The following is a 21,894-nucleotide window of genomic DNA, read 5'->3' as shown; positions in this document are numbered from 1 at the left end:
ATTCCTGTACATTCTGCTGGTTCTCTTCAGCCCCATTATATTTAGTATTTTGGTTTTTCTATTTCTTGATGTCTCTTATCGTTTTCTCTCTTTTGCATTTTCCGAGTAGCACACCAGGCTGACATTTGACTGCACGTTGCTCATGGATTACCATAAAGAAATCTTGAATCTTGAGCCTTACCACTCACATGTATGAATTTCAGAAGCCAGGCCTCCCTCTCTGTCTATCTCTCTCTCACACACACACACACACACACACACACATGGAGTCTGCTCACCCCAGCTTCTCCAATTTACAGTTCGGACTCCTCAGCCCCTCGCACAGCTGACGTACTCCTGAGTCTTCCAGGTTGTTTTTTCTAAGCTCCAGCTCGGTCACTTGTGAGTTTGGAGCAGAGAGAGCCGAGGAGAGAACGGAGCAACTTCTGGATGTGAGACAACAACCCTGGAGGCTGTGGAGAAGAAGAAGAGGAGAAGACAAAGAGATTGAGAGCAAGCTCCACTGACGACCCACATGGTCTTTGGGAAAACTCGACACAGCTGATCGCACACCACACACGATGCCCTCCGTCATATTGGGCACAAAGACACATTTTAACCTTGATTTGCCCCACGTTTCACGGTTTTAAATTTGTAATCAAACAGTTCACACGCGACTGAAGTGCAGATTTTATTAAAGGGTGCTTTTATGCATTTCTTCTTCTTCCTCTTTTCCCACTTCGATGTGGGGTCAATGTTTTTGATTGACCTTCTCCAAACAGCTCGGTCCTGCACCTCCTCGCCAGTCAAGCCCTTTTTCCATTTTAACCTTTTTCTTGATCCATCCACCTCCTCTTTGGCCTCCCTCACTTTCTCTTCCCCTGGACTTCCAATCCCATCATTCTTTTGCCCTCATATTCATTGCCTCTCCTTGGCACATGTCCATACCACCAAGATTATTATAGTTTGGCCTTTTTATATTAGTTTTTATTTTTATATTTTTTTCTGACCTTACTTGGAAATTCAGTTTAGTTTTAGTTTTCCTTCATCGTGTATTTTTAGTTTTAGTTTAGTTTTTATTTTACAAAGGCATTTCTATTTTATTTTTATATATAATTAGTTTGTTTTAGTTTTAGTAATTATAGTATGTTTAAAGAGCTACAGTACTATGAAGTTTAGTTTTTGTGTCACAATGAGACAGAACTGTACACTTAACGGGTTTGGATATAATATGAGTTTAATGTTAGTGGAAGCTTACTACGCTACATGACACACTTTACTATTTAGTTTTGTTTTTGTCTGATAAAAACAAGCATACTCAAAACCATATACTGAATATACAATTATGGAGAATCCACTGCATCCACTAAACAGGATCATCTCCAGACAGAGGAGCAGCTTCAGCGACAGACTGCTGTCACCGTCCTGCTCCACTGACAGACTGAGGAGATCGTTCCTCCACCACACTATGTGACTCTTCAATTCCACCTGGGGGGGGTAAACGTTAACATTATACAAAGTTATTGTCTGTTTTTCACCTGCATTATTATCATTCTTTAATATTATTTATTGTATCAGTATTCTGCTGCTGAAGAATGTGAATTTCCCATTGGGATTAATAAAGTATCTATCTATCTATCTATCTATCTATCTATCTATCTATCTATCTATCTATCTAAACAATTTTATACAATTTTATAATTTTTAAAATATTTTCTATGTCATTTGTGCTGAACAAATCTACGCTGACTGTTGACGCTTTTTTCTTTTCCTTTTATTGCCCAGAATGGGCCAATTTGTAATGAAATTTAGGTGAATTTTAAGGTGTGAGTGTTTTTTTACTCTAAATGTCTACAGAACACAACATATCCCGCTCCAACATAATGTGCTTATGATGAATGCCTTCAATATTGCATTCAAAAATCTTAAACACTGGGTATTGTTATTTTCTACCAGCCACATTGATCTCTGATTCCATCTCAGGCACAAACAATTTATAGACAGAAATTTGCACCTGCAGACCTGAAAAGATATCAAAAATCAGAAAACAGAATCTACTGTGTTCTGACAGGTGTGACCATGAAAATCATGGGGGCTTAGGAAGAACAGGACTCTAGGACTTGAATGAGTGTGCGGACCTCACCTCGCTGTATTGAGGGAAACAAAGAACAACAAGCATGTAGTGTGAAGGTTAGGGGCCATGAGAATGGAATAGTCTACCATAAGAATAGTAAACCCTTAATGCGCAGAGCAAGACCAGGTAATAGGAGTATGGAGGAGCACAAAACAACAGAGACAACACCTGAGATTAAGAACAACATACACAACATTATCTAAACCTGTTTATCCAGAGCAGGATCACAGGAAACCTGGAGCCTACCCCAGCAGATTTGGATGCAAGGCAGGAAAAATCCCTGGTATGCAAAATGTACGATAAGGCAAGGTTAAGAACAAAAAGAATAGGATATTTCTGATGTGAGAGAGAGAAAAACATTGAAAAAATGGGGACAAATATTTTAAAACATAATTCTGCTACTGGACTATTTTTACAATGTCAGGTATTTTGAGCTGTGAGTATGAACTAAAAACATAAATTAATAAATATAGAATAAATACTAAAACAAATTAGTATGTTTAGCTTTTCATCACTTGACACACTCTCTTCCCCTACCTACTTGTAGTTCAGTAGATACATTGCCAATTCAGGAATTTTACAAGGTATGTATCGCTTCGTTGTTAAACGGCATTTTTAGAGCAAAAGTGATTGGTCAGCAACAAGATGCTGATGTTGTATGCCAACCGTCAGTCTCTCTCGATCAGCGCTGTTTTATTTTCAAAAATCAGGAGTGCTCTCCCCTCAACTTTCTCGTGTACTCAGATATGTGGATGGATACTTGAAGAGTAAGCCACAAGACGAGGATTATATTATGTACATTAAAGAACCATCAACAACAAATCAAATGAAATGAATAATATATTGAACAATTATTATAAAAGTAAACTTGAACAAATCGGACTCTGCAGCTGCATGAATAAAAAAAAAATCGAGTATGTGTTCAGGTAAAGTATCACTTCCGGTTAATGGATTTGGTCCAAAAGTGAATACAGACCTACAATTGTGGTGTAACAACCACATGCTGAATTTCATCCATCTATCTAGTTGTGTTTTTGAGCTATTGTGTTTATACACACACACACACACACACAAGTCAAGTCAAGTTGGGGAGCATTGCACTGGTACACCGTGTCGCCGCACCCACCACACGACAAAACAACTCAGGATCCCGGTTGGCAACCCCTCAGGCAGACACACAGTCCAGTCACACCCTCTGGAAATGACCCTCTATCTGCCTCAGCCAGATGTTACGTGGGTGACCCCTTGGTCTGGTCCAGCCACACGGGTCCCCAACAATGAGGATCTTACGAGCTGATCACCCTCGGGGAAACACACCACATGGCCGTAGTGCCGTAACTGACGCTCCCTCACAATGCAGGTCATGTGCCTCATTCGGGACTCCGTGAACAACACAAAGTCACACCAGCGGGACCCAAGGACTCGCCAAAGTGACACACATGAAGGAGTCGAGTCTTCATCTCAGGTCATTGGATAGCTTCCATGCCTCACAAACAGGGAGCACCAGGACACTAAAGACTTGGACCTTCGTCCTTTTGCTGATATCAGGAGCGCCACACACCCCTTTCCAGTGACCTCATGACCCCCCATGCTCTCCCAGTCCATCTACTGACTTCATAGGAAGAGTCACCAGAGACATGAATGTCACTGCCGAGGTCAGTAAACCTCTCGACAAGGTCAACACTCTCTCCGCAGACAGACACACTGCTGATGGCCGTGCCCAAGAGGTCATTAAAGGCCTGGCTGTTGGTTTTTATCAGGACCCTCGCAAACCCAGACACTCAGACTCCTCACTCAGTCTCTCGAGTGCCCCGATCAGAGCCTCCATTGACTCTGCGAAGATCACAACATTGTCATCAAAGTCAAGATCCATGAACATTTCTTCACCAACAGATGCCCCACAGCTGCTGGACCCCCTGACCTTGCCCAACACCCAGTCCTTACAAGCATTGAACAGAGTAGGAGCAGAACACACTCCTGATGAACCCCAGAATCAACTGGGAAAAACACAGAGGTACTGCCTCCACTCTGCACAGCACTCACAGTACCAGTGGACAGGCCGGCCATGATATCCAGCAACCTCAAGGGGATCCCACAAACCCTCAGGATGTCCCACAGGGCCACAGCTCGATCAACTGAGTCGAACGCTTTACAAAAATCGACAAAGACTGTAAAGAAACTCTGCCAATATTCACGTTTGTGCTCCATGAGAACCCTCAGTGCCAGGATGTGGTCGATGGTAGACTTGTTAGGCGTAAAACCACACTGCTTCAGTTACTGGTAGCTGAGCAGGTGATCACAGATCCTATTGAGGACGACCTTAGCGAGGACCTTACCCAGCACTGAGAGCAGTGTTATCCCCCTGTAGTTGCTGCAATCCATGCGATCACCCTTCCCTTTCCAGACAGGGGCGACAAGTCACGTTTTCCAGTCAGCTGGGATGATGCCAGTCTCCCAAATGGAAGCAAAGATTGCTTGCATTGCCAGGAGGACATCCTTACCACCAGCCTGGAGAAGTTCACCCTGGATACCACAGATCCCTGCAGCCTTTCCTCCCCTCAGCTGGTTCACCACCTGTGCCATCTCAGTGAGATTGGGTGGTTCACAGCTAATTGGAGGATCAGCCTCAAGAACCGTGGACCAGAGATATCCAATGTCCTTGCTGGAGGATCAGCTTTGAACAACTGCTCAGAGTAGCCAGCCCAGTGGGTCACAACTGCAGTGTCATCTGTAAGGACTGTTCCATCAGCCACCCTGACTGCGACTCTCCGAGGAACAGATTCAGATGTGCATAATGCTTCGATTCCTCCATAAGCAGGACGTGGGTCACTAGACCACAGATGGTGTGTCACTTGCTCACAGATTCCTCTAACAAACACCTCTTTATCTGCCCTCAGAGCCCTCGCAGCCGTCCTTCTCAGTTCCCGGTACAGACCAGAGTTGCCATTGAGCCGTGCGCTGCGACTCCTCTCGATGACATCTACACACACACACAGACATAATTCCAATTAATGGTATTTTCAGACTCAGGGACTTCTAAAATGTCAAGATTCATCAAAATGTCGAGGTCAAATTTTTTTCATGATTAGTATTCTTTCTCTATACTTTGTATACTTTGAGTGCGGATTGGCAGGTGAATTGCTGTCAACAAAAAGCAGGCACCTGAGAAATAAACTGAGACGCTACTCATTCGTGATTTTTCTGTCCATACGGTAAAGCTTTTGTTGAGCAGCACATTCTGGTTTCAGCCATTTGAATTACATCTTGATATACAACAAGTGCAAAGAAAGGCGGTGCGTAAGTCACTTTCTATTCCACACGCTTTACACGCGTATTCAGCTCGCTCTGTCACTGCAAATGCTGTGTGAACAACCGCCGTCCTTCTCCAGCCACCGTTCACTGGATGAATACGTGCAGTCGGCTCGTGGTGGATGACTTTCAGTTTTAGAGTTACAAGTTAGAAGGGTTCAAAACTAACAGCAAGAATATTTATTCAAAAATGAAAACTAAAATTATGCTTAGTAAATTATTATTTGATTTCAGTTAGTCTTTCCAGCTACTTTAATAGTTTTGTTTAGTTTTAGCTTTTCATTTCGGTTTTGTTAATTATTTTATTTCAGTTTACGAAAATGTTTTTTTAATAATAGTTTCAGTTTTGATTTTAGTTTTCGTTATCTATAATAACCTTGCATATCACTTCAGCCTCCATTCCTGTACCTTCTTTGATTTCTCTCCCTCTTTTGTTGTCCCTCTTAGTCTCATTTCTTATTCTGTCCTCTCCACATTCTCATTTCTGCTCCAGTGAACAACTTCTCCTGCGCTCCTTCACTGCCCACGTCTCAGCACTATACATCACTGCCAGTCTTAAAAACCTCACCTCCAACCATTGCCTTAATTCTTCGATCACACAACACTCTTGAGACCTTCTTCTAATTGTCCCATCTGCACTGCACTCTGTGGATTATCTCTGCTTCTGATTCTCCATGTTGGACAACCACTGATCTTGACATTTAAACCTCTCCACTCTTTTCAAAGGCTATCTTGTGAATCCTGATCCTCATTAAACCTCACATATTCTGTCATCTTCTTCTTCTTCTTATTTATCTTCAACCCTCTACCTTCTCAAACCCTTCTCCATTCTCTTAACATCCTCTCCCCTTCATCCTTTCTGGTTCTACACAACACATGTCATTAGCACAAAGCCTGCACCAGGGGAGAGTGGTCTTTATCCCACGAGTCAACACATCCACTAGCCTTGGAGAAGATCACTAGTGCAGACCTCCTCAAATTGGGGTCTAATCTGTTACCACAACCTAAGTCCTCAGTCCCTTCTCTGGTGTTTCTTTCCCTTTCATGTCCCTCCAGACCTCTTGACATGACACTCAATTCATAAGATAGATAGATAGATAGATAGATAGATAGATAGATAGATAGATAGATAGATAGATAGATAGATAGATAGATAGATAGATAGATAGAGTGAAAGGCACTATATGATAGATAGATAGATAGATAGATAGATAGATAGATAGATAGATAGATAGATAGAGTGAAAGGCACTATATGATAGATAGATAGATAGATAGATAGATAGATAGATAGATAGATAGATAGATAGATAGATAGATAGATAGATAGAGTGAAAAGCACTATATGATAGATAGATAGATAGATAGATAGATAGATAGATAGATAGATAGATAGATAGATAGATAGATAGATAGATAGAGTGAAAGGCACTATATGATAGATAGATAGATAGATAGATAGATAGATAGATAGATAGATAGATAGATAGATAGAGTGAAAGGCACTATATGATAGATAGATAGATAGATAGATAGATAGATAGATAGATAGATAGATAGATAGATAGATAGAGTGAAAAGCACTATATGATAGATAGATAGATAGATAGATAGATAGATAGATAGATAGATAGATAGATAGATGTGAAAGGCACTATATAATATAGATAGATAGATAGATAGATAGATAGATAGATAGATAGATAGATAGATAGATAGATAGATAGAGTGAAAGGCACTATATGATAGATAGATAGATAGATAGATAGATAGATAGATAGATAGATAGATAGATAGATAGATAGAGTGAAAGGCACTATATGATAGATAGATAGATAGATAGATAGATAGATAGATAGATAGATAGATAGATAGATAGATAGATAGATAGATGTGAAAGGCACTATATAATATAGATAGATAGATAGATAGATAGATAGATAGATAGATAGATAGATAGATAGATAGATGTGAAAGGCACTATATAAGATAGATAGATAGATAGATAGATAGATAGATAGAGTGAAAGGCACTATATGATAGATAGATAGATAGATAGATAGATAGATAGATAGATAGATAGATAGATAGAGTGAAAGGCACTATATGATAGATAGATAGATAGATAGATAGATAGATAGATAGATAGATAGATAGATAGATAGAGTGAAAGGCACTATATGATAGATAGATAGATAGATAGATAGATAGATAGATAGATAGATAGATAGATAGATAGATAGATAGATAGATAGATAGAGTGAAAGGCACTATATGATAGATAGATAGATAGATAGATAGATAGATAGATAGATAGATAGATAGATAGATAGATAGATAGATAGAGTGAAAGGCACTATATGATAGATAGATAGATAGATAGATAGATAGATAGATAGATAGATAGAAAATAGATAGATAGATAGATAGATAGATAGAGTGAAAGGCACTATATGATAGATAGATAGATAGATAGATAGATAGATAGATAGATAGATAGATAGATAGATAGATAGATAGATAGATAGAGTGAAAGGCACTATATGATAGATAGATAGATAGATAGATAGATAGATAGATAGATAGATAGATAGATAGATAGAGTGAAAAGCACTATATGATAGATAGATAGATAGATAGATAGATAGATAGATAGATAGATAGATAGATGTGAAAGGCACTATATAATATAGATAGATAGATAGATAGATAGATAGATAGATAGATAGATAGATAGATAGAGTGAAAGGCACTATATGATAGATAGATAGATAGATAGATAGATAGATAGATAGATAGATAGATAGATAGATAGATAGATAGATAGAGTGAAAGGCACTATATGATAGATAGATAAGATAGATAGATAGATAGATAGATAGATAGATAGATAGATAGATAGATAGATAGATGTGAAAGGCACTATATAATATAGATAGATAGATAGATAGATAGATAGATAGATAGATAGATAGATAGATAGATGTGAAAGGCACTATATAGATAGATAGATAGATAGATAGATAGATAGATAGATAGATAGATAGATAGATAGATAGATAGAGTGAAAGGCACTATATGATAGATAGATAGATAGATAGATAGATAGATAGATAGATAGATAGAGTGAAAGGCACTATATGATAGATAGATAGATAGATAGATAGATAGATAGATAGATAGATAGATAGATAGAGTGAAAGGCACTATATGATAGATAGATAGATAGATAGATAGATAGATAGATAGATAGATAGATAGATAGAGTGAAAGGCACTATATGATAGATAGATAGATAGATAGATAGATAGATAGATAGATAGATGGATAGATAGATAGATGTGAAAGGCACTATATAATATAGATAGATAGATAGATAGATAGATAGATAGATTGATAGATAGATAGAGTGAAAGGCACTATATGATAGATAGATAGATAGATAGATAGAGTGAAAGGCACTATATGATAGATAGATAGATAGATAGATAGATAGATAGATAGATAGATAGATGTGAAAGGCACTATATAATATAGATAGATAGATAGATAGATAGATAGATAGATAGATAGATAGATAGATGTGAAAGGCACTATATAAGATAGATAGATAGATAGATAGATAGATAGATAGATAGATAGAGTGAAAGGCACTATATGATAGATAGATAGATAGATAGATAGATAGATAGATAGATAGATAGAGTGAAAGGCACTATATGATAGATAGATTAGATAGATAGATAGATAGATAGATAGATGTGAAAGGCACTATATAATATAGATAGATAGATAGATAGATAGATAGATAGATAGATAGATAGATAGAGTGAAAGGCACTATATGATAGATAGATAGATAGATAGATAGATAGATAGATAGATAGATAGATAGATAGAGTGAAAGGCACTATATGATAGATAGATAGATAGATAGATAGATAGATAGATAGATAGATAGATAGATAGATAGAGTGAAAGGCACTATATGATAGATAGATAGATAGATAGATAGATAGATAGATAGATAGATAGATAGATAGATAGATAGAGTGAAAGGCACTATATGATAGATAGATAGATAGATAGATAAATAGATAGATAGATGTGAAAGGCACTATATAATATAGATAGATAGATAGATAGATAGATAGATAGATAGATGTGAAAGGCACTATATAATATAGATAGATAGATAGATAGATAGATAGATAGATAGATAGATAGATAGATAGATAGATAGAGTGAAAGGCACTATATGATAGATAGATAGATAGATAGATAGATAGATAGATAGATAGATAGATAGAGTGAAAGGCACTATATGATAGATAGATAGATAGATAGATAGATAGATAGATAGATAGATAGATAGATAGATAGAGTGAAAGGCACTATATGATAGATAGATAGATAGATAGATAGATAGATAGATAGATAGATAGATAGATAGAGTGAAAGGCACTATATGATAGATAGATAGATAGATAGATAGATAGATAGATAGATAGATAGATAGATAGAGTGAAAGGCACTATATGATAGATAGAGATAGATAGATAGATAGATAGATAGATAGATAGATAGATAGATAGAGTGAAAGGCACTATATGATAGATAGATAGATAGATGTGAAAGGCACTATATAATATAGATAGATAGATAGAGTGAAAGGCACTATATGATACATAGATAGATAGATAGATGTGAAAGGCACTATATAATATAGATAGATAGATAGATAGATAGATAGATAGATAGATAGATAGATAGATAGATAGATAGATAGATAGATAGATAGATAGATAGATAGATGTGAAAGGCACTATATAATATAGATAGATAGATAGATAGATAGATAGATAGATAGATAGATAGATAGATAGATAGATAGATAGATAGATACTTTATTAATCCCAATGGGAAATTCACATTCTTCAGCAGCAGCATACTGATACAATAAATAATATTAAATTAAAGAATGATAATAATGCAGGTGAAAAACAGACAATAACTTTGTATAATGTTAAATATTAACGTTTACCCCCCCGGATGGAATTAAAGAGTCGCATAGTGTGTTGGAGGAACGATCTTCTCAGTCTGTCGGTGGAGCAGGACAGTGACAGCAGTCTGTCTCTGAAGCTGCTCCTCTGTCTGGAGATGACATTATTTAGTGGATGCAGTGGATTCTCCATAATTGATAGGAGCCTGCTGAGCGCCCTTCGCTCTGCCACAGATGTCAAACTGTCCAGCTCCGTGCCTACAATAGAGCCTGCCTTCCTCACCAGTTTGTCCAGGCGTGAGGCGTCTTTCCTCTTAATGCTGCCTCCCCAGCACACCACTGCGTAGAAGAGGGCGCTCGCCACAACTGTCTGATAGAACATCTGCAGCATCTTATTGCAGATGTTGAAGGACGCCTGCCTTCTAAGGTAGTATAGTCGGCTCTGTCCTCTCTTACACAGAGAATCAGTATTGGCAGTCCAGTCTAATTTATCATCCAGCTGCACTCCCAGGTATTTATAGGTCTGCACCCTCTGCACACAGTCACCTCTGATGATCATGGGGTCCATGAGGGGTCTGGGCCTCCTAAAATCCACCACCAGCTCCTTGGTTTTGCTGGTGTTCAGGTGTAGGTGGTTTGAGTCGCACCATTTAACGAAGTCCTTGATGAGGTTCCTATACTCCTCCTCCTGCCCACTCCTGATGCAGCCCACGATAGCAGTGTCATCAGCGAACTTTTGCACGTGGCAGGACTCCGAGTTGTATTGGAAGTCCGATGGCTGAACAGGACCGGAGAAAGTACAGTCCCCTGCGGCACTCCTGTGCTGCTGACCACAATGTCAGACGTGCAGTTTCCAAGACGCACATACTGAGGTCTGTCTGTAAGATAGTCCATGATCCATGCCACCAGGTATGAATCTACTCCCATCTCTGTCAGCTTGTCCCTAAGGAGCAGAGGTTGGATTGTGTTGAAGGCGCTAGAGAAGTCTAGAAACATAATTCTTACAGCACCACTACCTCTGTCCAAGTGGGAGAGGGATCGGTGTAGCATGTAGATGATGGCATACTCCGCTCCCACCTTCTCCTGATATGCAAACTGCAGAGGGTCAAGGGCGTGTTGAACCTGTGGCCTAAGGTGGTGAAGCAGCAGCCTCTCCATGGTCTTCATCATGGTCTTCATCACATCACATCCAAATCAATGACTGCCATATGCAGACTTTCTGGTTTTCTCGATGCTTCTCTATCAGCTATCTCAGTGCAAAGACTGCATCATTTCAGGGCACTATAAAATTTGGGACATACGCTTTATGGCCAGACGTCTGTGGACATCTTTCCAAGTGATCAAGTTGAGGAGATATATAAAATGAGCCACATAGCCATGCAATCTCCACTGACAAACATGAGACGCAGAATGAAGATCTCAGTGACATGAAATGTTGCATTGTCATAGGATGACACTTGGGCCACAAGCCTGGTGTTGGACCGTACAAACTCACAGCACAGGCTCCTCCTCTGTGGCATCACTTGTCACTTGTGACGTCGTGCTTGTCCTTCACCTTGGTCATAATCCTTATTCCTCTTTTGCCCCATTGAAACTGTACCCTGCTGTAGAGTAACGTAACTGAAGTCACCAAACATATCACGGTAGTAAGGTCGTAGGGTGACGTGTCATGATTCAGTTTCACAATCCATGTCAGAATCTGATGACCAATTCACATCGTCATCTCTGTGGCTTGATTCAGCTAATGGTTCACTTTCAGTTTGTCTTAAAAGTGGCTTTACACTTCTTGTGAACACAGCATTGTGTGATTTGGTTGAAGGCTCCGCTCCACTCATAAATATTGATGTGTTACCATAGAGTGGAAAAATGCAGAGAGGAATTTGTGTCTTTTTGCAGCATGTTATTCAACCCACTAGAGGGCAGCAGAGAACGGTCCTGAGGATTATTTTGGCTTCAAATTGTTAAGCAGATCATTACCTGTCACCCTAAGTCTGACTCAGGCTTAACCGTACGTACATAGAACTCCAAGCCCAGTTACAATCAGGGTTAGCACCAAGGATGTTAAACATGGCCCCCCTGCCTCATACTTTTACATATAAATCTCCAATCCATGAAAGTGCTGCAATTGAATTTGTAAAACCCACACACACACCCATTCTCATTCACTCCATGTTACCTCACCTCAGTTCCTTCAGTTTGAAGTTGTTGCTCTTCAGCCCCTCACACAGCTGCTGCACCATGTAGTCTCCCAGGTTATTGTAGCCCAGCTGCACTTGAACCAGCCGTGAGTCTGGAGCAGAGATGGCCGACGACAGAATCGTGGAACATTCAGAGGTGAGATTACAGGAGACCAGTCTGTGGAGATGAGGACAAAGAAGTGAGGACAGATGGACAAACAGAGCAGCTCTTTTGCTATTTCAGGACTGTTTTCAGGTCTGAAGCCCCTGAGGATGTGTCACACAATACACACCCACCCAAGTGGAGGCGCTCTGTGCCAATTCCTGGTCCAAGATGGTGCCTTTCTTGTGGTTCTTTTGTCTGTGAGATTATTGGGTCACTTTCTACATCTACTCATTATGTGCATGTCACCTGGTCATGCTTGGTCACACCGTGCAGTGCCAATGACCCTCTCCCGTATCACAAACTATCCTTCACTGCTATTCAAGCGAGAAGACAAAGCTGGGCACTCAGCACAGTGTTATGGCTGCTGGCCCCGATGGCGTCAACTCTAAGACCTTTCTGTTGAGTTCTTCTGCACAAGTTCAATTTCAGTCCCAGCTTGGTAAAGAAATCCCACCAGTCACTTTTGGTTCAGGAGTGCAGAAGAAAGACAATCCCAGCAAATCCAATAATTACGATCCATGGCATTAAGATTCCATCCATCCATTATCCAACCTGCTACATCCTAACACAGGGACATGGGGGTCTGCAGGAGCCAATCCCAGCCAACACAGGGCGCAAGGCAGGGAACAAACCCCAGGCAGGGCGCCAGCCCACCGCAGGACATGAAGATTTCATATCATAAAAAATAAACAGATTTGTACTTGAGACCCCACTTCAAAACAGGACCGGACCACTGGCTGTTTGCCTAGGAGGCACAAACTGGGTGGACAACTCCATCACCTGCTCTTACATGGAGTGGCCAGACTGCTCTGTATGTTGTGTGACAGAGGAGTTTAAGGGTCTCAGGGTCTTGTTCAGAAAGAGGCAAGAAGGCAGTGGCAAAGTGACAGGTGGAGTGGAGCAGAGCAGCATCCACAGTTATGTGGACCTTCATGCGGTCAGTTGTAACGAGGAGAGATCTGTCCTCACCAATGATCTCAAGATTTGGGTAATGACTGAAAGAACTTGACCTTGGAAACGAGCAGCAGATTTGAGCTTCCATCATAGATGTCTGGGCCTTAGAGACTGGGTGAGTATGGCAGACCCGCATTCAGGAGGAGCTCAAAGTTGAGCATCGAAAAGAGGAGGTTCAGGTGGTTCAGGCTCCTGATTAGGATGCCTCCCTGCGGAGCTGTTTTTGGGCAAGTCCAACCGGGAGAAGACCTCAGAGCAGACCCAGACCACCCAGCTGGCCTGGAAACATCTTGGTATCCACGTGGAGGAGGTGACAAGGAAAGGAGACAGCTGGGCATCCTTACTTAGACTACTGTCCCTGTGGCATGGACTCAGATACAGTAAGTGGCAGAGGATGGATGGTGACTAAAGACCTTATGTAAAGGCTAAGAGGAATGGAATTTTTTGAGCTGGAGCTCTGAGGTAGCAGTGCTGAGTGACAAGGTGTCACAGGGCAAGTCAGGTGACTGGCTAGTAGTGGGCTTACCTATTTAAAGAATATAGTAAAACATTGTGATGGACAATACCCAGTTCAAGATGTGTCCTGGTCCGTGATCTGGCAAGGAGGCCAGGATGAAGAGTAACAGGACATTACATGTTCACTCCAAAATGTTGGCAGAAGACACCAACAAGATGCCTAAATCAAATTTTAATAATGAGGCTGGTGCAATGAAAGTCCTGTTGGATGTTGGACTTTTCAGATGATGGTTTGGAAGAGCCAGTTGTCTATGAGGGCTACATCTGCAGGAGATGCCAACTGATCCAGCACCTTGAGCTCAGGGTCTCTGAACTGGCCTGCGCTGTAGTAGAGAATTGGCGGACCTGGCCTGGGTGTCCCTTAGAGAGATAGTGTGCACCCCCAAGGTGGTGTGGGAGGAGATACCAGACCAGACAGATAGAAATAGGTGGGTCACGGTCACAAGGCACAAACCCAGAATTAAAAGTGTCAACCCATTTTCAGGTCCTTGCAGAGCTGGACGGTGTCTCTGATGATTCTCAGGGGTAGTCAGGGATAAGGAGCCCCAACGGGCCACCTCAAAACCAGTTTCCAGAAAGAGAGAGGTAGTGATAGTTGGGGACTCAATCATTAGGGGGATTGAAGTGCAGGTGTGCTCCAGAGAGAGAGAGAGTCTCGCATGGTGTGTTGCCTTCTGGGAGCACAGGTGGGGGACCTCCCTGGACATACATAAGGGTAGTCTGTCAGTTCTGTGATCCAAATTCAAAGAGTTAGATGCTAAGCTGAGGAGCAAAACTGACAAGGTGGTCTTCTCTGAAGTTCTGCCTGTGCCACGCACCAGTCCAGGTAAGACTGAGGAGATCAGAAGGCTTAACGCGTAGCTCAAATCTTGGTGCACGGTAGATGGGTATAGGTTTATGGGGCATTGGGACTCCTTTTGGAACAGATGGGGCCTGTTCCCCCGTGATGAGTTACATCTGAACTGGAGGGGCACCAATGTATTGGGGAGGCGTATGAGTAGGATAGTCGAGGATTGGGGGGGCACCGAGTTTAGGACAGGCCAGGTTGGTGTAGAAACAAGAATGCAGAGTAATGTAAATTCTAAGCATACATTTAAATGTAGAAGGAGTAACACATTAAAAATAGCTTGTCTTAATGCTAGAAGTATCAAAAATAAGGTAAGTGAGTTGGAGTCGTATGTAGCAGAGCATAATTATGATATTATAGCAATAATGGAAACCTGGCTAAATAACAAAGATGGGGATGAGTGTAACATAGAGGGATACACATTTATTAGGAAGGAGAGACAGAACAGAAAAGGAGGTGGGGTTGCTGTTTATGCCAAACAGGATTTAAATGTAAGTCCACTTCAGTTGGATGATGAGCCCCATCTTAGTGAGGACGTGTGGCTTGACATGGAAAGCATTAGGCACAGATGTCTAATTTTAGGAGTGTGTTATAGACCAGGAGTGGCCAAGTCTAGTCCTGGGGGACCACCGTGGCTGCAGGTTTTCATTCTAACCCATTTTTTTAATTTAGTGCCCCGTTTGTGCTGCTAATTAACTTTGTGAATTAATTTTAATTGAATTGCTTTTTAAAGATTTGTTCCCCTGAATTTCTTCCTCGTTCCTCTGAGTTGCTTCATTTCTTTCCTTAAATGGCATCCAAACAGAAATGAAATGTGAAGTGAGGGAGCCAACAGAAGACCAACTAAGAGAGGGCCTTAAACTCCAACCAATTTCACTCCAGCCAGCTGCTTAATGAGGTGCCGATTCCTGTCGTTAATTAAACTCATACTTTAATTCCGTGGCTTGTTGTTGCTCTCATCATGCATTAGCAGACATGTCCGAAATTTTTGATTTTCTCTTTTCTAAGAGCACACTGTTAAAATGTTTTGTGGACCTGAGCAGATTGACATTCCTAAGACCTTCATCGTTCTTTATTTTCAGATATTGTATGATGGACACCAGTTGTTTTGGCTCATTTTGTATCTCATTGGCTGCTAATTAAGGAAGAAGAAACAATGAAGGGGTCCGAGTCTTCAAGAACAAGTCAATTAAAATGAATTCAAAAGAAGTTAATTAGCAGCAAAAACAGGACACTCATTAAGGGTGAGAATGAAAACCTGCTGCCACGGTGGTCCTCCAGGACTGGAGTTGTGGCCCCTGTTATAGACCACCCAATGCAGACAGTCATTTCAACACACATCTTTTTAGTAATATCAAAAAGCCAAGTTACAGGGAGATATTATAGTCATGGGGGACTTTAATTATCCAAATATTAACTGGGATAACCTTACAGATAGAGGAGCACAAGAGCAGGAGTTTTTAGAAGTAATCAGTGACTGTTTTTTAACACAGCATGTTAAAGCACCAACACGGGGTGAAGCCTGTCTGGATTTAGTATTCTGTAATAATCAGGATAGAACTGAGGGTGTAGAGGTGATTGGACCACTAGGGTCACGTGACCATAATGTAATACAATTCTCAGTATTTTGTAAGAGTGCAGATGCAAAGACTAAAACTGTTAAGTTGAACTTTGGTAGAGCAGATTTTCTAAGTAGGATACACTGGGATAAGCTGTTAAGAGTGGAGACAGTCGAGGAGCAGTGGAACAGGTTTAAAAATGTTTTACATGTAATGCAGGACAGATACAGGCCTAAATTTAGAATTAATAGGAAACTAAAAAAAACTCCACGGTGGATTAATAAAGATTTAAAAAAGAAGTTGCAAAGGAAAAAACTGCTTTATAAGGCATATAAGACTAATGACTGTAAAGTGAATTGTAGAGCGTATGAGAACATGAGGGCAACCATTAAGAAGGATATCAGGGAGACTAAAAGACAGTTGGAGAGGAACATAGCAGATAAGGCGAAAGACGACCCTCAGAGATTCTTTCAGTATTTTAGAAGTAAAAGAACAGTCAAGGAGGAGGTCAAGTGCATCAGGAATAGTAAAGAGGAATTAAAAGATACAGACAGTGAAATAGCAGACGCTCTAAACTTACATTTTTCTGAGGTGTTCACAAGTGAGCAAGTGGATAACCTCAGAGCAGTAACAGGGACTACTAGGAAGGTACTGAGGGATTTGGAAATTGTAGAGGGAAAAGTGCTGCTGAGATTAAATAAACTGAAATCAAACAAATTACCTGGGGTCTCATGTATAAATGTTGTGCATGCACAAAAATGTTGCGTACTCCTGTTTCCATGCTCAAATCGCGATGTATAAAACCTAAACTTGGTGTAAAGCCACACACATTTTCACGCCAGCTCAATCCCTGGTGTATGCAAGTTCTCCACTTAGTTTTGCAAACTGGCGGCACTCAGCGTCAAAGCAGTGTTACTGTTTCTTTGTGGTCTCCTTTTCTTTTTTAGATTCACATTCCTGACACGGCTTTATCAAATACACTGAAATTAACTGCATATCGTTTATAAATTTAAGGCACCTGATTGTATTCAATCTGTAACAATATAATGGTGCATGGAATGGCCAATGTATTCCAAATACCACAGCTACTTTAGAGTTGTGCACCACTCGGTGTATTTTAAATCATTGTATCTGAGTGTGGAATCACAGCTCTACAGCATGGTGTGTCAAGAGCACGTGGAGGATCATCGGGATACAGCTTCCAGCTCTGGAGAACGTTTATAACACACACTGCCTCAGAATAGCCACCAGCATCTGCATGGATACCACTTGGCCATGCAGACAGTCTATTTGAATTTCTTCCATCTGGCAAACGCTTCTGAGCCTTTCCTGTACGGACCTTGCGGTTCACAAACAGTTTCATCCCAAGAACTCTAAATGCACTCAATCAGTCCATCAAGCAGAGGTGTGACCAGAACTTCATGTGTGGGTGGGCATTTGGCTTGTCTGGGGGGGGGCAAAAATTTCCATCCCCATTTTTGTAGGGGGTTCAAATAAAAATAACAACATAGTGTTATATGACATATAAAAGCAAAAATTGTGGCATAAATCATAACCTATTGTTCAATAAAATTAACAGAGGCAATGGAACTTGTATTATTATTTTTTGTGAACAAATATAGAACTACATCTACAAGGTAAATATCAATAAAGTCAAATGTGTACAACATATGAGAGCAAGAACAGAAACGTGGCTTATTGTAGTCATGGGACGCTATAGGACATCAGTTTCCAGCGTTTAACCAGGATATTACCAACAGGACCAGTCTGCGGTTACTCTTGGCAAATTCTGAAATAAATTCATTCATGTCTAGATTTTCTGTGACGTTTTTCTCATGTGCCAGAATGACTAAATTTCTCTTCCTTGAATGCAGCATTAATTGCTTGGCGGAGTGGAGTGAGAATGCGGTTCAAAGTAGAGAAAGAGCTTTCGCATGCAGCTGAAGACACACCAATGATGAGTGCTGTGATGCAGACATGGCTCTGACGTGCGGGATACTAGATGCGTGTTTATGGAAGCCGCCACCGTCTTTTTCTAGAGCTTTTTTCCAGTTAGTGTAGCCGTATTTGGTGAATATGTCCTTGTGGTCCGAATTGGAAACACTAAATTTGCGGCAGGCAAAGCAAAGGCTGCCATCACGGACAACAGAATATTCAAGCCATGGTCGAGACTGATACCAGCTTGCACTAAAACATCTGAGCGCGCTTGAGATAATTAATTAAAATGGGCTGGGATGGGCTATCCATATTTAAGTCAGGCAGACCGGACTGTATATTTTGTTGAAGGCAGAGAGGTTTGGATACCCGACACGGGCGCAGAGCTGGAGGATTGTGTAGGCTTATCTAAATCTTTTGGAGTTCCAGTTCCCAATGTGGGTGCGCTGTGCTCCGTGTTGGTAGCAGCGGTGCTGGGCTCAACCGTGGAGCCAGCAGCTTGCGGAGAGACAGAGGGTGAAGATGTCTGCTTTTTAATAAGCCACCTATGCATAGCCTTTGGTGTTACCAGCCAGAAAATAAAAAGAATGGAACGTATACGCAGTTTTAATTAAAGAATGTGGTCAACAGGTTCAAAACGTGCTGCAGAATGTGCGGCGAAGTGAACTGTGAGCCTCATGGTGCCTGTCTAGTGGAGGAGACACTGACGGATACGCCGCAAATTGGAAAGCAACTCAGTTTTGAAAATCAAATGTTATTCTTCTCCAGAGTTTTCATTGGACAGACAGAGCGTTTCGCAGGGGGGGCACGGCTTGTCTCTGGGGAGGCAGTGCCCACCCCAGCCCCCCCGTGGTCACGCCTCTGCCATCAAGTGCTCCTTGTAGAACTGTTTGTACTTATAAGAACAATCACCTCACTGTAAACTTGCGATACAGTTATAATATTGCACAACCTGAGACACTTTATGAACCATTTGCACTATTTGCACTGTATGTACATGTATATTGTACTTATGTGGTCATATTGTATATTTTTCATTATTTTTGATCATATAATTATTATGTTTGTTTCTTATCATTTTATTGGAAAAGAAGTTTAGAGAGAATTTACATATTGAATGTCATTGTACCATACAATAACAATAAAGGAATTCAATTCAACAGAAGAGACTGCATATTTACAAAAGTTTTGAAGAATCAGCGTGCTAAGCTTTCAGCTTGTTTGACATTTATTACAGAGCTTATTGTGTGGTGATTGGTTATGTGTTGAAAGAAATGGAAGGACAGGAATTGGGGGTTAGTGTGTGTGACAGACACAGTACTGCTGCATTACATTATTTAATCGAGGGTTGCGCAAGGTGCAGCAAGTGTCTTGTTGGATGTAGGAACAATCCCTGGAGAGGGTGCCAGCTCATCACTACCACTGTGCCACTGTGCCCCCACATGTTTAATACATACTTTATTAAATTTCATCATGAAAATGATATCACGTATACATCTTAGAATTGTAAGATGTTCAGAGAGCTGTAATATCACGAATGTAATGTATTCCGTTTGGAGATCAACGCCTGTGTGCTCCTGTCTATGAAAGAGGAAGTCTGTTAAAGAAGCTCGTAGTGATTCACACACGTAGAACACACAGAATACAAAACATTTAATGTGCTTCCTTAGTTATGATGGGATCTGAGAAACTTGTGAATTAAATATCGATTTTAAGATGAAGTTTACAACGTTCAACTTTAATGACAAAATAAATTATGAGATTGAAGTGGACATTTTGAGCTTTTTTTCCATTTTGTCCCTATTTTTTCTTTTTTTCTCTGTACCCTAATACGCTTCTGTATGACATTCAGACAGTGGGCTACGACTCGCCTTTTCACAGCAACTTTGATATCTGACCACTTCTTTTTGATTTTGGGCACTTCGCATTTGGTGAAATTCTACTCTTTTTATATGTACTTTCACCATTGCCTTTTAACAAATCACTCAACTGAAAGGGCTATTTATATTGATTTGCATATTCAAATATGTAAAATTCTGGGAGACGTCAGGGTGGGGTGAGTTACTTTTCACACTGACTGGGATTAATGGAGCAGAAGGGTGAGGAAGTTGACTTACACACGGTTTTGTGCATCTGAGTTTTTGTGTGTGTACAAACACTTCCACTTTTGTCAGTACGCCATGTTTTAGTGTGTTTTATACATGAGGCCCCACACTGTATATGTAGACGGGAGGTGGAAGGAACACTTTGAGGTGCTTCTGAACTCAATGGACACAAGGCAGACCCAGAAGCATAAGGGGGATCAATGGCCATTTCCCTGAGGGAGGTCACTGAGGTAGTTTGTGGTGGTAAGGCCCCAAGGGTGCACTAGATGTGCCAAAAATGCTGAAGGCTCTGGACACTGTTGGACTGTGTGGAAGCTACAGTATAAAATACAATGCTATAATGTATGTATTACTGTTTTACTGATATTGAAATACTGATATAGGCTATTGACTACTATATGTGTGTGTGTAAGCAAGAATATTTAAAGCAGGGAGATAACAACTGTTAACAAACAAGTGTTTTTATTATTTCCTACAAGCAACCTTTTGCAAAACAGACTGTGCTTTGTCTATGTCTAAAAATAAAATATGCTGACATAGAAAAAATCTTGCAAAAAGAGGAAGCACTGAAGCAAATGTAAAAATATTAGAGTAAAGGCCACAGGGAGGTAAAAACAGAAACTATATAAGCAGCCAGAAGAAGGGCAAGTGAGAGTCTTGCTGACTTGCAAGCAAAAAGCTCCATGTTCACTACTCACCTGTTTATTCATTTTCTAAATAAACTAACATTGATTAAATTGCACTCCTGTCTTCCTTGGCATCTTTCTTCCACAGTTTTCTGGCACCCAAACAGGGACGAGTGGCGACTGAAGGCTCCGGGTCCGACTCCATGTGTGGGATCTTCCACAAAGGGCCAATGACAATTGGTGAGACCAGCTCCAGGTAAAAGTTAGGACTGGCTTGTCCCCAGTGGGGATTGGGAGTCAGGAGCCTCAGACCCCCTCTCGATTGAAGACCCCGAGTGAAGCTGCGTTTTTGCAGACAGGAGGAAAAAAAAAAAAAGTAACCTGTGAGTAGGAAATTAGGGTGATCTGATTATGGGGAGGAAAGTAATTGATGCATCTGGTCATATCCTGCGCTCAACAGGTCACTGGGGGAATTGATCGGCTCACCAGCAGCCTTTGTGAGGCCACTAAAGACGTTGATCATCCTCAGTGGACTGGGGTAAAGGAATGTCTTCATGTCTGGAAGTACTGGTGTATAGTAGCGGCAT

The 21,894-nt window shown here is 40.7% G+C and overlaps 1 protein-coding gene across 1 annotated transcript in view; it reads right to left on the bottom strand.

Annotated features, from left to right (window-relative positions):
• Window positions 1-274: 274 nt before the first annotated feature.
• Window positions 275-21,894, bottom strand: part of LOC114644966 (NACHT, LRR and PYD domains-containing protein 3-like) — a 91,073-nt gene continuing 69,453 nt past the window's right edge. Inside the window, exons 7-8 of the mRNA XM_051924014.1 lie at window positions 12,604-12,777; window positions 275-452 (exon numbers count right to left, since the gene is read on the bottom strand). Coding sequence (XP_051779974.1) covers window positions 275-452; window positions 12,604-12,777 — 352 coding nt within the window. The remainder of the gene's footprint in view (window positions 453-12,603; window positions 12,778-21,894) is intronic.

The sequence above is a fragment of the Erpetoichthys calabaricus genome, chromosome 2, assembly GCF_900747795.2.
Source record: "Erpetoichthys calabaricus chromosome 2, fErpCal1.3, whole genome shotgun sequence".
Classification (NCBI taxonomy): Eukaryota; Metazoa; Chordata; class Cladistia; order Polypteriformes; family Polypteridae; genus Erpetoichthys; species Erpetoichthys calabaricus.
Note: the sequence above shows the minus strand (reverse complement) of the source record. Positions and strands in the feature narration are given on the sequence as shown.